Below are 14,288 nucleotides of genomic sequence, written 5' to 3' on the forward strand. Positions count from 1 at the left end.
TCTGTTCAGTGTCAGCTTTGATTTTTGGCACATGTTATAGTTAGGCGTCGTCTTCGGGCTTTCGTCACACGCATGAAATGTTTTCTCGACATGATGTCACGGAATGGTGGCTGATTGCATTTTAATGAAAATGCGGCTCAAGTCGTAAAAGCAACATTCTTGAGCGTAACCAATTTTTGTAACAATTTCACGCAATAAAATTACATCGCGGATGACAACTCGCAAATCAAAATAACGCGTGTTTCCCTAAAGACCCGATGACATCAGTTCACACGCTCCCCATATGTCGCCTGCCATCCTGAGCCCACTGAATCACCCATAAACCAGCCCCACGTCGCGCCACCGAACGTCCTCAGGCACGGCTGGGCAATGGGCGTCCCTCTCCCTCCCCGTCGGACCTTTGTGTAAGACACACGAGGTATGCGGCCGCGCGGCCCTGGCGGCGCGGCGGCGGCACCTCGCCGCTGGCTCCGGCACCTCGCCGCTGGCTCCGCGCTCCCCTCGTCTTGCCGACAGATGGTCTCGGAGTGCTGCGTGATTGGGGCCGGGGAGGGGACCGGCGGCGCTCCCAGGTGGGCCGGCGGGCCCCCGGGCCCGGCAGAGGGTGGCAGGTGCACAGCCGCGGGCGGCAGCGGCCGCACAATCACCACCGCGCCGGCCGCCGCCTCATTCACCTGTTACAGAGGGCGACTGAGGAATGCGCCGGCCGGCCGGCCGGTCCGTCTCCCCATCTCTTCTCACTCAGTTTTTGTCACTCAAGGTGACTTTGGTTTAAATGGTTGTTCTAGAAGTGCGCCTGAGGCTCCGTTTTAGTTACCCGGCATGTGCGATGATCCTCCCCCGAGGCATTTCGTGTCCTACGACAGACGCTCCATCGCGGGCGCCATACGGCAGGCTTGGTCACCAAGCTGCCAGATGGGGACGAATCCGCACACAATCGCGGCGCAGAAAAAGCGCCAGAAGCGTCGCGCTGCGAATGCCGCCGGAGCGGCAGATGGCATTGCATATGCCGTGTTTTGGCGTCGCACACCGGTCGCCGCGCGGTGTCGTCGACTTCGGCAGATCGACCAACTGGCTCGGCTTCTCTGCCGGCCATCCGGGCCGGCGCACACACTTCTGACGCTGCCTCGATTCGCCGGAACAGGTGGCGGACAATGTGTTTACAAAGCCGGGGAGGTGTAACTGGCCGAGCTCCGTGAAATGGACTGCGGAGGGAGGGGCTGAACAGAAGGCAGAGATTTGCCGAGCCGTCTACAGAGCGACAGTCGGTAAAAAAGGCACACGGAATCACAATCTGGCTCTGGGAAGTGTTGACTGCATTGACGGTGGCTGACATCTAAGTTCTTTAGGAACAGCTTGCATTCTCACATAGACAAAAATATGTTTCTTTTGAAAAGGCATTGGTCAACTTCGTTTACTTTTGACTAGCCGAGGCGTGCCGTGGCGACGGGAGAGGCGTTTTCGAGCGTGTATGTTTTTTACACCAAACGCCGGTGTGTAGCGTCGCTGTTTTTGCCATGCCATACCTACACATTAGAATGCATAGAATCAGACATGTTTTTCGTTTATGTTGTGAATTTTAGTCCTAGGTCACCGAAGGTCGTGTCTCGAGGTCACGCTCAGTGATCTCATCTAAGAAGGTACATGCTCGCGCTTAGTTGCCCCGATCGAATAACTGCTACCAGCATACTAAGTCGTGTGACATCATGAGTCCGGTCAATTCTCCAGCTTCCTTGTCACTAAGAAAAAATTAATCTTTGTTTCTTCGTACCTAACGGAAATGTCCTTCTTTCTTACCAAAGTCAACGCGTTGAGGCGTTGCTAAGCAGGTATAATTTAAATGCCCACAGAATAAGTAATACCCTACTCATGAGCTCATATCATGCCCCTGAGGTCATGTGACAACGGTGACCCTAGGTTTGTGACCTAAAGGGCGGCTTCAGTTGGAACTGCTCTCACGCTGTCCGATTGTGGATACCGTCTAATCTGACAGAAAAGTGGGACCAACGATTAGGATGGATTTTCCCGAGGATGAAAAAGGAAATAATCCCCAAACTGGCAGAAATATAAATTGTTCCACAATTTTGGAAATGGTTCGTTTTAGAACTGCCCATATGATAGCTAGCTCACGCATGACTGGAGGGGGGAAGGGGGCTTTGCAGGGCCTCATCCCGTTTTTCGGCAATATCTTCTAAACCATTTGACGGATCAACACGACACACTAGCTAAAATTGTTTGGCCGGAAATGACGGTAAAGTGACGTCATGTCAGCCAGTTTTGATGCAAAATATTGAATTACGGCAAACGCTCTCAAAAGCTCAGTTTTAATTTTTAAAGCTATATTTAGATCAAATTCCTTTGCATGAGTGGACTACAAATACACGTTATCAAACTGCTACCTATCTCGATTTTTCGAAATTTTGAAAATTTTGAAAAAAAAAATATGTAGGCCAAATAAACTTTCAGATAGTCATGGCATAAAATAGCACTTAAAAGCATGAACATACCTATTGGGATAATAAGGAAAACCTGCGAAAAAATGGCGTTCCGTCCATCTGTCGATCAGAACAATGGCGACGGGCCGGAAACCCCGGCCTGGCTCATTCGAACGACCGCGAAGAGAAGTATATTTGGCAGCCATGGACTGGAACTGACGCCAGTTGTGCAGGGCTAAAACGATTAACGAGGGTGGCCGCTTGCCCGGTCTCTCCTATGCATCCTACCAAGTGACCACATTAGTGCACGCGAATAGTCCTCAAGTGCTATTATATTCATTTTTGTTACGCCATCACATTCATTTTATACTCATTCATTCATTCATTCATTTATAAATGCACATAATCCTTCTTTCCCTTCAAATTTGTTTTATTATTCGGCATGCCTCAGGCCCGACCACATCCGACATGTTTCTGCTGTCCGTCCCCGATCTCAGCACGAAAAGCCGACTGCACCCGGTGATCACAGCTGCCACGAGCGACACCTACAGAAAAACAGCACAAGCTCCGCGCGCTCTTCTGCGTAGGTGGCGCTCGTGACACGCTACGAAGTAAAGCATTGCCGAAGACACAGGGGCATACGAGTGCTCTGGCGGCCACGGGAAGGGGGAGGGTTGAGGAAACACGGTTTAGTATGCATTCCTTGACAATCCGATGTTTTAGATATGGCAGTACATGGAAATCAATATAGATGTCCTACGGCCTACCATGAAAAGGCCCTCTGACCCGATCATGCATCCCGACCATCCATCCCTTTTGACGATGCCCCTCTGAAACATACCTATTTTCGCATGCTCATCCGTTCTTTTGTCATCAAGACCTATAAGTACAAAATATTTACCCCCTTTCTTGATCACACCTGTTTTGGGGTGAGAATTGAGATTCATTCCCACATCACGCATGGCTTCTGAGTAGGGCGGCAGTTCCCTATACATACCCTATAGGAACAGACCCTATCACTATAGGGTGACCCTTTGCACCCGAGTGCATGGCTGGATGGTCTGTTCCACCGGGACACTCTTGTCTCAACAGGATCGGATAGGTTCACTGATTCAATCCCTCTCCCTGTGATGGGAGTGTACGAATCGCCACGCCAGTATGGATCGCCCATGATCGTAAATACAATACAATACGAGTAACTACCTTTTTAACGTCTTATGTTTACATTAATTGCGGTTATTATCAAACAACTAAATAAGAGTAGGTACTAGGTATACCTATGCATTGTTCAGTACTATGAAATCCTGAGGTGTCATTTCACACGAAGCCTGAAGCAGTCATAATTCCAAATAAGTGTAGGCTGAAAGGACCTTATCCAACAGAGGGACGAAACAATTATACGCTTATGGGAGTTGTTGCGTCGTTGATTGGCAATGCGAGGCGAATTAGGTATTAAGTCATTTATTCATGCGTTCTTACATTCACAAAGCATATAACCAAACATAAAAGCATAAAACCAGTTAGATAATCCAAACTGCAAACTTCTTTTTTCCTCGACCGATGACAGACACTTCATCAAATTTTGTTTGAATTGACGCACAAGAGTTGCCCGAGAGAATAGCTTCAACTAGAGAATTTGGAATAGCAACCATCAGCCCCAGCACTTCTTCAACAATATATCACTCTTCCTTTACAGATCAGTTTCTTGCTAGTGCATATAAAATAAATGTCATGTAAACACAGCCGGCCGGCGGAAGGTTGCTCTTCCCCCGCCCATATCCGGTCGCTCGGAGGGGGAGGGGGAGGGGCCGAGGAGCGGGAGGGAGTGTCCGATGAGGCGCCGACAGGCCACAGGTGTTTTGTGTCCCGCGCGCAGGCCCATTGTTTTCCCGCCGCGACGACTAACGAAGCGGTCGGAGAAGCTCCCGAAATATACCGCGGCTGCCTGTCCAGCCGGCGACTGCGAGCAGCAAGCCATGGCCTTTGTGTGGGGCTCCTCTGCAGATGGGCGTCTGTTCCAAGCAGTTACACAATACACAGTGGTCTGCTGCCATAGGCTTATTGGCTAGCCGATTATAAATGGGATAGGTAGCGTTACTTGCGCGAAACGTATGCTTCCATTGCCTAAGTGTAAAATGAATTATACCTCTCGTTCCAGTGGTCGATTTCGAGCCGAGTTTTTACCTCCACTTGATATGAGCCTTTAAATTAAATTATGTCTCATGGTTGTTTGTCATTTTATTATATCCTTTAAATCTCACTAAGATATGTACTATGTAGTTCGACTCAGTCCTGACATTAACTCACTATCGGACTGGTTGTAAATGAACGGAACGAAGCGGATTTAATTAGAAGCTTCAGAAAATGGTTATCAAGTTTATCACATACATTTGTGTTTATGTGAAACTTATTCAGTACCTACATACATGCTTGTATAACAAGAGGTTATTTGCGTGATAATTTGATACACACAAGTATGTACAAGAAAACGAATGTGTATTGAGGCCAAATAGCCAATGAAAATACATCAAATGCAGCGTCTAAAATCAGACAGTGCTTTTCATTCACATGGCTTAATAGAGCTTTAAGCGAAAACTGAAAAAGTTATTTACTCCGAGAATGAAATTCCAATGCATGACACAGGTCGGCGGCAGCTCCATGTTGAATGAGCCGGCACTTATAGCTGCGGCTGCCATGTCATTCGGCTCATGTACCCATTACCCAATCGATGAATGACGATGCTTTACATACGATCACAACGTGCATTGACTCCGATCTATTCTTCGTCCATAAGGGCGAATATTTAACCCGCGCCCTGGTGGGGTCTGTTTATAACGCGACCTGGTGGGGGGGGGCTATTTTTTGCCCCCCCTCGTATCTCCGAAACTACTTGACGGATCCTCAAAATTCAAACGGCGTTCGAAAGGCCTGTCAAATTTGTTGAGGGAAACCAAATTTCATTGACCTCGGGGTCACCGATGACGTCACAGGTCAGGTCAAAGATGACATGTTTCACCGTTCACGGGTCATCTAGGGAATGCGCTATAACACCGAAGAAAACGCATTTTGTCGAGAATCAGCGATAGGGCGTCAGTTGCCTAGTACATATGTTGCTATAAGAGGTCACTGACAATACCAGGTCAGGTCACAGGTCAGGTCACCAAGGGTCAGAGCCCAGAGGTCAGGTCACATGAACCTAACATTAGGTACTTAGGTTGTGCGATGCATGTTTTATGGCCAATTTTTCATTTCCAACTCAATGGTGTTGGTTATAAGACTATCAGGTACGGCTTAGGTCACTTTCTGGTGAAGGTCAGGTCAAGGTCAGGTCAAGAAAGGTCAAATTTTAAAGTTGATAGTTTTGCACAAAATGGGTATTGATTCGATGCAGCTCGTCACGGGGAGTCTAATGGTGGTCTTTGTTTTGCGCTACGGGGTCTAGAATTGCTAAAAATTGAGTTTGAAAATTTGACGTCATCAATTTTGAACAGTTTTTTTCGCTATAACTTCGCCAAAAAATGAGGTATCAATCTCAAATTTGGTATGTGGATAGAAGGCGGTAAGGACTATCATATATATTCCGATTTTTGCGAAACTCCAAAAACTTTTTGGATTTTTCGGTTATTATATTCAAAAAATCTATTTTTTGATTTTTGGGGGTCAAAATCCAAAAATTTCAAAAATCCGAGATAGCAGTTTTGTAGCCCTGTCAATTTTACATATTTTATGTCTTGTCGTTTTTCTGTATTTGCAAAGCTATAGGCCTGACAGCTCTTCCCTCGAAACCCTTTTTTTGGTCGAAAACGGCAGAACATGACGTCACTCTGACGTCATTTCCAGCCAACCTATCATAGCCTTTGGAAAAATTTTGGTCACGATGTGTAAAATTGATGTCCGAGAGGGTACTGAAAGTTTGGTGGCGATTGGCGCAGCGGTTCTGGAGATATATCGAAAAGTCTGGAGGGGGGGGGGGCAAAAAATAGCCCCCCCCCCCACCAGGGCGCGGGTTAACAAGAGAGAGATAATATATAGTTCAGTTTCACACTCGTGCGACAAGGAAAGTTTTCCTCACAGCATTCTAAAAACCGTCTTTTCGTCTACAAAAGACACACTTTGTTCAATACTCGATTTTGTTTAGTTTTCTACGCTGGTATTGCTTGTCACCGTATTGACTTTTCAATTACTAACGTGACTACATTTAATGTACCTATTTATATGGTTGAAATTAAGCCGCATAATTTAATTGATTTCATTTGATGGCTACGATACCATTCAATTTTTTAATGGGAATCTCTAAGTATATACGTGCTATTTCATTTTAGGCACGGTTGCACTATCTTAGCGGGACACTGTCAATTAATTGAACATCATGCATGTGCAATTGCATCTTACATATTTATCAATGATTTGAACACTGCATGCGTTCCATATCTTCATTAGCACCTTAGAGCCGCAGCCATCAGCTAACGTCGATCTCCAGACTGTTCCAGCACCTTTCTCCAGCCACAGCACTGTTCCTATGTCCGTGTTCCGATCCATCGTCTCCTCTACCGCAGGCAGTTGTAGTTGGTGTCGTACTGAGCGCCGCCGTAACAGGCGTACTCCACCGGAGCAAACGCCGCCTCCTCCTGCGAACTCGGAGCTGCCAGACCCTGAGGCTGACCTTGACCTCGGCTGACCTCCGGCTGGGCGGCTGCCTGCTCCGACCAGGCCTTTTGGGCGGTGTATGGCCAGCTCTGCAAAAAAAAAACATCGAGTCATGCTTCCATTGATAAAACATACCGTTCAAAACGAGAACATGTGACAGTTCCACCACGATTTAAACTAACAAATTCGAATGAAGATTAGGACATCCACATTTGCAGCTGTACCGCCTTTTCCGACAGTTCCTCAAGCGATCCGTGGTTTCGCCGTAGGTATGGAGAGGGGAGGGCTTGGGTGAGGAGGAGCCCGCTGGCGAGGGGCGAGAAGCCTGCTGTGAGCCGGCGTTCCACGCTCGTCACATGTGACAACTCTGCTGAGACAGGCGCCCCACCGCCTCAGAATCGGCCCAGTCATTGTTGCTGCGGCGCCGTGAAGTCGGAGAGCTGACCTGTAACTCCTGTGTCGTATGATACATGCATCAGTGTGCTGCTATGGTGTGGCGATAAATCCATAAGTCCAAATTTACAGTTATGAGTAGTGATTTGGACGCTGATTGCGAACATTTCTCGTGAGCAAAAATAACGTCAGCTCCCCGCAAATGCATTGAATTGTACTCTCTCTCGAACCCTTCTGCACCTTCAAACGAACGTGACCAGGCACACGCTCAAAGAAGCCGCCATTTCCGGACTGGCCCTGTCGGACTGCCGGCCCTTTGAACCCTCGCCGACGGCGGCCGTCCCGCCTCCACCTCTTCACTCTACCTCCTGACGAGCACAGCACCACTATCGTAACTCGATATCCTTGCGTCGCGTCCGACTTTAAAATCCTTTCGGCGGCGGGTAGCCGGAGAGGGCGAGCACTCGGGTGGGGCGCGCGGACGGTGACGACGGCCGACGGGCTGCTCGCGCCGTTTTACAGTCGGCGGGGATAAACAGGGGACCATATGGGGCGTCTCACTCGAGTGCCTCGAGCTCTTTATGACCAATCGCACTGTTTGTTTCTGTGAGCGGCCCGCCAATCGGAAGCGTGATTCGATACGGCCCGCGAAAATAAACATTTTAGCGTGATTGACAGCGCCGCTATTCAGCTTCGCGCGCCGTCGTGACGACGCGTCACGTCACTTGGTCGCGTCGCCTCCGACGATACCAGAGCGGCCGGCTGCGGTGTCGCGGTTCCGAGCGCAAATGGAGCAGTCTGCGGCCGATGTGGCGCACGGCGGCTAATGTGCCGCTGGAGCGGCGTGTTCCCACCGCAGACCGGCGCTGCTGTTTGTGGGCACCTATAGGTTTCACCGGGGGACTGACCCAGTGGTAGGGACGGCACACCTCTTCCGAACACAAACACAGCCCCGACACAGAGTAAACAGGCACGTATTGAGGGTGATCGGCCCGCGCGCTGTCCGAAAATAGATCACCGCTCGCCGGTCAAAGTGGCACTCGATCTGTGGCCACCGATCCTACCCCTCCCCCTGACCAGCGAACACGTCATACTATGTCATTATGTGATTAACGGAGTGCCACAAGTGGGGCACCAGCCAGCGCAAAAAGCGTTTAAAATGCTAAGCCCTCCCAGCAGGTTGGTGTCAAGGAAACCACGCTCGGACTTCGACCCCTTCTGAAGCTGGTGTGCGAATGTGTGGCTGCGTAAGATTAATGATTGCTCTGTCATGGGAAAGACCTGGCCATTTCTAACTGACCGTGTCTCCCTTTGGATAAATACCACAAGGTAGTGGACTGTCCGTTGCGAAATAACCCAAATTGCTGAGCCTCCACCGGGGAACTTATATTTCAATCAGCCCCGGGTAGGAGTAATCGACCTTTCATCAGCGAAAACTGGGGCTAGGCGGCTTATCATCAGCGCCGATTGGAGGTATGTGATGGCTTGCTGCATCATGAGCCTGGCTTGGGTAGAAACTAAACGTATAGACAACTTACCATCAGCGCCGGGTGGGGGTATGCGATGACTTACCATCAGCGCAGGGTGGGGGTATGCGATGACTTACCATCAGCGCCGGGTGGGGGTAGACGTTGTCGCCGAGACTGTCGGGATCCGACTCGAGCAGGGCCGCCAGGTGTTTGATGTAGGAGGAGGCCAGCCGCAGCGTGTCCAGCTTGCTCAGCTTTGTGTCCGAGGGCACCCACGGCAACGTCGTCTGAACGCGGACAGGCGTCATCGGGTCAACTCAGACAGATAGAGGTCAAGTTATTAGGGGAGGAATGACCTTTGAACGTACCAACATAGTTTTTTATCACACCTGGGCCTGAAAAAAATAAATGCTTCCTAGCCTGAAGGGAAAATTTGGTTTGCTAAATTGACAGGGTACTGGATAGGCACTACAATGATAAATGGTCAAGACTAAGAGTCAAATGACTAATTTTGTAACTTGGTGCTTGGCGTGTGCCTTTATGCACGAGCCACACTGAGGCAATAAACCAAAGGACAATGGGTTGCAGATTGCTATGCAGATGCGTGACGCGTACCACAGTACCACTGTGGCGACATGGGGAGCCAATACGTCTCATGACCGACCTCCTGAACGGTCCACAATTCGTCGTTACGACGAGACAAAGGTAAACATTGTCACCAGCCTCAAACGCGTTCAGAACCCTTCAGTGAGTGTCCCTACCCATCACGAAAATAGCAGCCGTCATGCATAACATTGCACTGTCATTCGAATCACCACATAGCACAAACAAGTCTCACTGTTTACATAAACGGCGTTTTGCGACAGAGGGCCAGCTGAGTGCGGTGAGCACACACTGAACAGGTGCTCTCGTCAGCATTCCTGCTGGATCTCGCCAGCATTCCTGCTGGATTCCAGCCGGGCGCGGCGGACGGGTCGCGACCTGGCCCCGCCCACTGACCTTCAGTCGTGTGAACGCCTTGCTGAGTATCCTCATGCGGGTCCGCTCCCGCGCGTTGGCGGCGTTCCTCTGAAGGGGCTTCTCCTGAAGGCCGGAAGAGCTCACAGAGGAGTTGGAGTCGCCGCTCGACTTTCGGCGCCGTGGCATCCTGGTCAAAAACGGGGAACGGGCGGCGATGATACAATGCATAACATGCTAAGCATAATCATGAAAAAGCGTCACATTTGTCAGACATATTTAACACCCTTCGGCTGAGGAGAGAGTGTGGGGTGCAACTGCACGCACTGACGGCTTTCTCATAATTTCTCAAAACACGATTGCGTTAGAGGGCGAAAAGTTTACATAATAGATAGTTGGTTTAAGCCTAAGCTTTTAAAATCAGTTGCATTTTCGGGTCAAACCAGGTCACTGAACTATGATGTCATAAGTCAACCTCTGCTCGGTCAAAAAAAAAAAAAAATGTCGCCACTTCACAAAGGCAGCGCACTCAGTGCGAGGAAATCTTTCGCAGGGAGCTGAAGCGTTTTTTAGTTTTAATGGTGGCCGCCTGGGGTCAGTTCGGTCACGTGACTTCATTAAAGGACAACGAAGAAACTATGAAAACTCTTATTTTGACGACAGAAATAAGTTAGCCCCCCCCCCCCCGTATAGTGGGGGGTCAAACGGACCCCTCCTCGGTTTTTCGCGAATAACTCGCGTAAAAAGCGGCCGATGGCGACGAAACGTTCAGTACCCTCGAGTCAATCAATTTTACACCGACTTTGAAAATTTCATGACCCTGACTTAAATGACCTTTGACCTGTGACCGATTTCTTGAGGCCCTGTTTGGCCGGAATCGCGATGCGGCGTATGTCGGCTAGCATTAGCCCTGCGTTTGCAGTCTTTTCGTGGTTTCAAGCGTTTAAACATGTGATATGATGTTCCCATGCGTCAGGATGGGTGTCAAGGTCACCTGAAGGTCAGGTCAGGTCTTTAACCTTTGATGACCTCGGTTCACTTTTTCGAGTTTTACATTTTGAACATTTATAAAGAAGTTTTGGTGCCTATGTAACATGTTAAGAAGCTGTCAGAGGCGGTTCACACGTGCTACTAATACCCAGCAGGACCCCTACTGGTTGACCTGACCTGACCTGACCCGACCTGGCCTAAATGCATGAAGACATCATATGTGATCACAACTAACATGATGTGCGTGATCAGCACCCCGACAAAAACCATAGCAATTAGCCGCCACACTTAACGACGTTCTAACAGGTCCCGATTTTCCCGACTTTTGGTCCATTGACCTGACCTGGAAGGTCAACCAATGACCTAGGACCTTAAAATTGTCATCGGCTTCCTCTCCTGACGGGCCACACGCTCGTTTTTTCCGCGAAGCTCTAGCTCGATCAGGGGCCAAGCGGCAAGGGGGGTCCAACGGACCCCCCCCCCCCATACGTTCGCGGCTGGAAATCACCAATACGGGCAAGGGTCGAGGCATTATTAAATATAAGGCACATTTATTCGTAACTTAATGCATTTTTTTGCAAGGTTTTATGCAAAATCATTATTTTCTTGCCTTGCATGGCATCATATGTGACGTCTCTAAGGTCGTCTGAGGTCATCGGAGTTTTCCGTCGAAACCTCCCGATCAAATTAAACTAGCGGATGACGAAGGCCACAAATGAACCCAGAAAATAAAAAGCCTACCCAATTCATCAATATGAAATATGATCTCTTTCGAACAGCTTCGTGACTTTTTTACCTGACCTAGACCTGAGTTCAATAAACTTGGCTAAACTTTTCACAACAAAAGGTTTATCATTGAACGCGTCAAAGCAAGGCGAGCATGAAAGTGTCACAATTGAGGTTCTGAGACTATTTTTGGCAAAACCTTTTCCTAAAAAAAAAACAGAATCTTACCTTAGGCCTCCTGGCCGGAACTTAGATATTACCAGGTGCCCTAAGGCTTTGAAATAATTAGTTCGCAAGTCAATAGCTAATACGTTGTAAATCCCGAACTCGAGAAAATTTACCATTCGATAACCTCTCGTGGCATGACCTTTGACCTGACCTAAATAATGACATATATTTTTATTTTTCTGAATTATCTTTGGCTTTCGATCGCCGCTTGTCTCTTGTTGCTGCCCCAATCCTAATTCATGACTATGAGCCGAGTTAGAAAGTTGTCTTGGTATTACGATTGGATCACATTCCTGACACGACTAAAAAGGGATGAAAGGTAAAGACCAAGACAAATAAGACCAATAAGCTAGGGTGGCAGAAGGCGCAACTGATGCACGGGATGTAAATGTGGGGGAGGGGTACAGATGAGTTCAAGTTCAGCAAAAACGTTCCGTCGCAATGTATGGCGTGTGGATGCATTGACTTTTTTATAAATTTAGTCCGAACCTTTTGATGGGAAGGATTCACAAGGACAGAGCCACCGCTAAGCGAAGCTTGTTGCGATGACCCTGCCCTCTACCCTCCGATCGCGTAGTTCCGATTCTATGGCAGAATTTAGAGTCCAAAGTTTAACGTGCGCACAAAGCCGCGCACGGCCGGCTGCATCATTCACGTTCCGTTGCAAAAAGTTATTTCTTCAATAAGGCATGGTTAAATGAAAAACGCAATCAAAGACAAAAAATAATGGCAGCCCATTAAACGTATGCAGTACGCAGGACGCAAGAACAAAAAGGTCGCTATAGTAGCTTGGCAGGAAAGCGGAGTTTTTATTTACTGTCAAAGTATGCAGTGGCTAGAAGAGCTGCGGATGTAAAACTAAGAGTATATCAGGAAGAACAGAGACTTTGCTTTTTGCGAGCACTTTTCTTCCTTTCTTAGCCAGATGATCTTGTTTAGAGTTGGTGCATGCTAGTCGTCAAATCTGTCTCCTTTGTGCATGCGAACATAGGGAAGACAAATAGAACTAATTGACATGAAACAATGGGTTAAGCGGTAGCGCTAGCATGGTTAGGCATACTTTTTATCGTGATATGAATCGCACATCTAAATTGCAAAGATTGCACCGCAAAAACATTGTTACTAGATTTTCCATCATTTTGCAGTGGTCCCAATGGCCCTGATTTCTCAGCTAAAAGGATATTTTGTCAAATAAACGGCCTTAGATCTTTATCAAGATACCCGGAAAGGATTTTAATTTCCGTATTTATACAAAACTGCTGGACTCTAAGAAATTGTGTTAACAATTCACATTTGAGAAGGCTTGCAATACAAAAAGGGAATTAACTTCGGAATTTTCCGTCTGTCAAGAAAACCTTGCAGTCAAAATTAGGCACATGACCCGTGAATAAACTAGCACAATGCAGATCGTCCGCTCCTCTCAGCACTCACCTGATTGCGTTCCCAGTCTTTCCTGTCGAGCTTCGTCGCTAATCGTCGATTCGCTGTAGCATCATCGTTCCCGACGAGTTTTCCCCGTCGCCGCCGACGGTACCGATGGCTCCGACGCCGCTGATTGGTCGGCCGACAATTAGTGGGCGGAGTCACAGAGCGGCTCGTGCCGATACCGACGGTTGCGAGGCGGATCTTTGTTAGGAAGGCTGTTGTATTGAAAATTATGCGGACTTTGTTTTTAATACGTGCCTTTATGGCATGGTGGGTTGCTAATAAAGTGTTATAAGTATTTTTGAAGCAGCTCACTCAGCTTTCTCTCTTCGACCAGCGGCAGTGTGATAAAGCGATGCTATCAACAGCCAATGAAATTCAATGGGGATGTAGCATTTGCTGTCATGACCATACAAGTGTATGTGTGCAAACATCAGCCAGCACCAATCATACTATAAGCGTCTTGCTTCCTTTTTAGCGCTGAATACGTTTCAATCATTTTTACAATTCATTTTTTATTAAGTTGCTAAGATTATCATAAAATGCTATTAATTTTTCCCGGCAGCCTTGTGCTCTAATCGATCTCCGAATTGACATAGGACAGATATGGCTATCGAGCCCAAGGGCCCTTCGGCTCTTCGACTTAATCTTGCCTTCGTTGCGTGCCTAACACGGGCATCCATTGTTATTTCTGTACTCCATCCCACGCTCGCGTTGCTGAGCTCAAACATACCCAAAACATATCCAGTATCCACTCCTATGATAGATAAAATAATTCCTCAGCTAGATGAAAATATAACAGCTTAGGGATATGCAATTGAGATTCGCAAGCAATAAATGGATGCACATTGCACTGCATTGTATGCATACAGCCGTTCAGCACTGCATATTCTCCGAAGTATCTCGTTCAGTGTCAATATTGGTCTATATTTATATCTCTCCGTCATGCAGTCAGCAATCAGTCTGTGACAACATCATTACCACCATCCCCTCTCCTAGTTGTGACGTCACACCCGGT

The 14,288-nt window shown here is 48.0% G+C and overlaps 1 protein-coding gene across 1 annotated transcript; it reads right to left on the bottom strand.

The window, feature by feature from the left end:
- Window positions 1-4,907: 4,907 nt before the first annotated feature.
- LOC122370829 (transcription factor 21-like) lies at window positions 4,908-13,342 on the bottom strand. Its single transcript, XM_043346764.1, has 4 exons — window positions 13,277-13,342; window positions 9,944-10,091; window positions 9,082-9,231; window positions 4,908-7,171 (listed from the first exon to the last, which is right to left on the bottom strand). The coding sequence occupies exons 2-4, from the start codon at window positions 10,088-10,090 to the stop codon at window positions 6,983-6,985; spliced, it is 486 nt and encodes a 161-aa protein (XP_043202699.1). The 5' UTR covers window position 10,091; window positions 13,277-13,342; the 3' UTR covers window positions 4,908-6,982.
- Between the last annotated feature and the right edge of the window lie 946 nt (window positions 13,343-14,288).

Source organism: Amphibalanus amphitrite, unplaced genomic scaffold (assembly GCF_019059575.1).
Source record: "Amphibalanus amphitrite isolate SeventyFive unplaced genomic scaffold, NRLGWU_Aamphi_draft 000035F_arrow, whole genome shotgun sequence".
NCBI lineage: Eukaryota > Metazoa > Arthropoda > Thecostraca > Balanomorpha > Balanidae > Amphibalanus > Amphibalanus amphitrite.

Excerpts from the sequence above, each read along its gene's own strand:
- LOC122370829 (XM_043346764.1), bottom strand. The coding sequence starts at position 10,090 with ATGCCACGGCGCCGAAAGTCGAGCGGCGACTCCAACTCCTCTGTGAGC. Across the intron at positions 9,232-9,943 it reads AGGCGTTCACACGACTGAAG|ACGACGTTGCCGTGGGTGCC; the intron begins GTCAGTGGGCGG and ends GTCCGCGTTCAG. Across the intron at positions 7,172-9,081 it reads ACCCCCACCCGGCGCTGATG|AGCTGGCCATACACCGCCCA; the intron begins GTAAGTCATCGC and ends TTTTTTTTGCAG.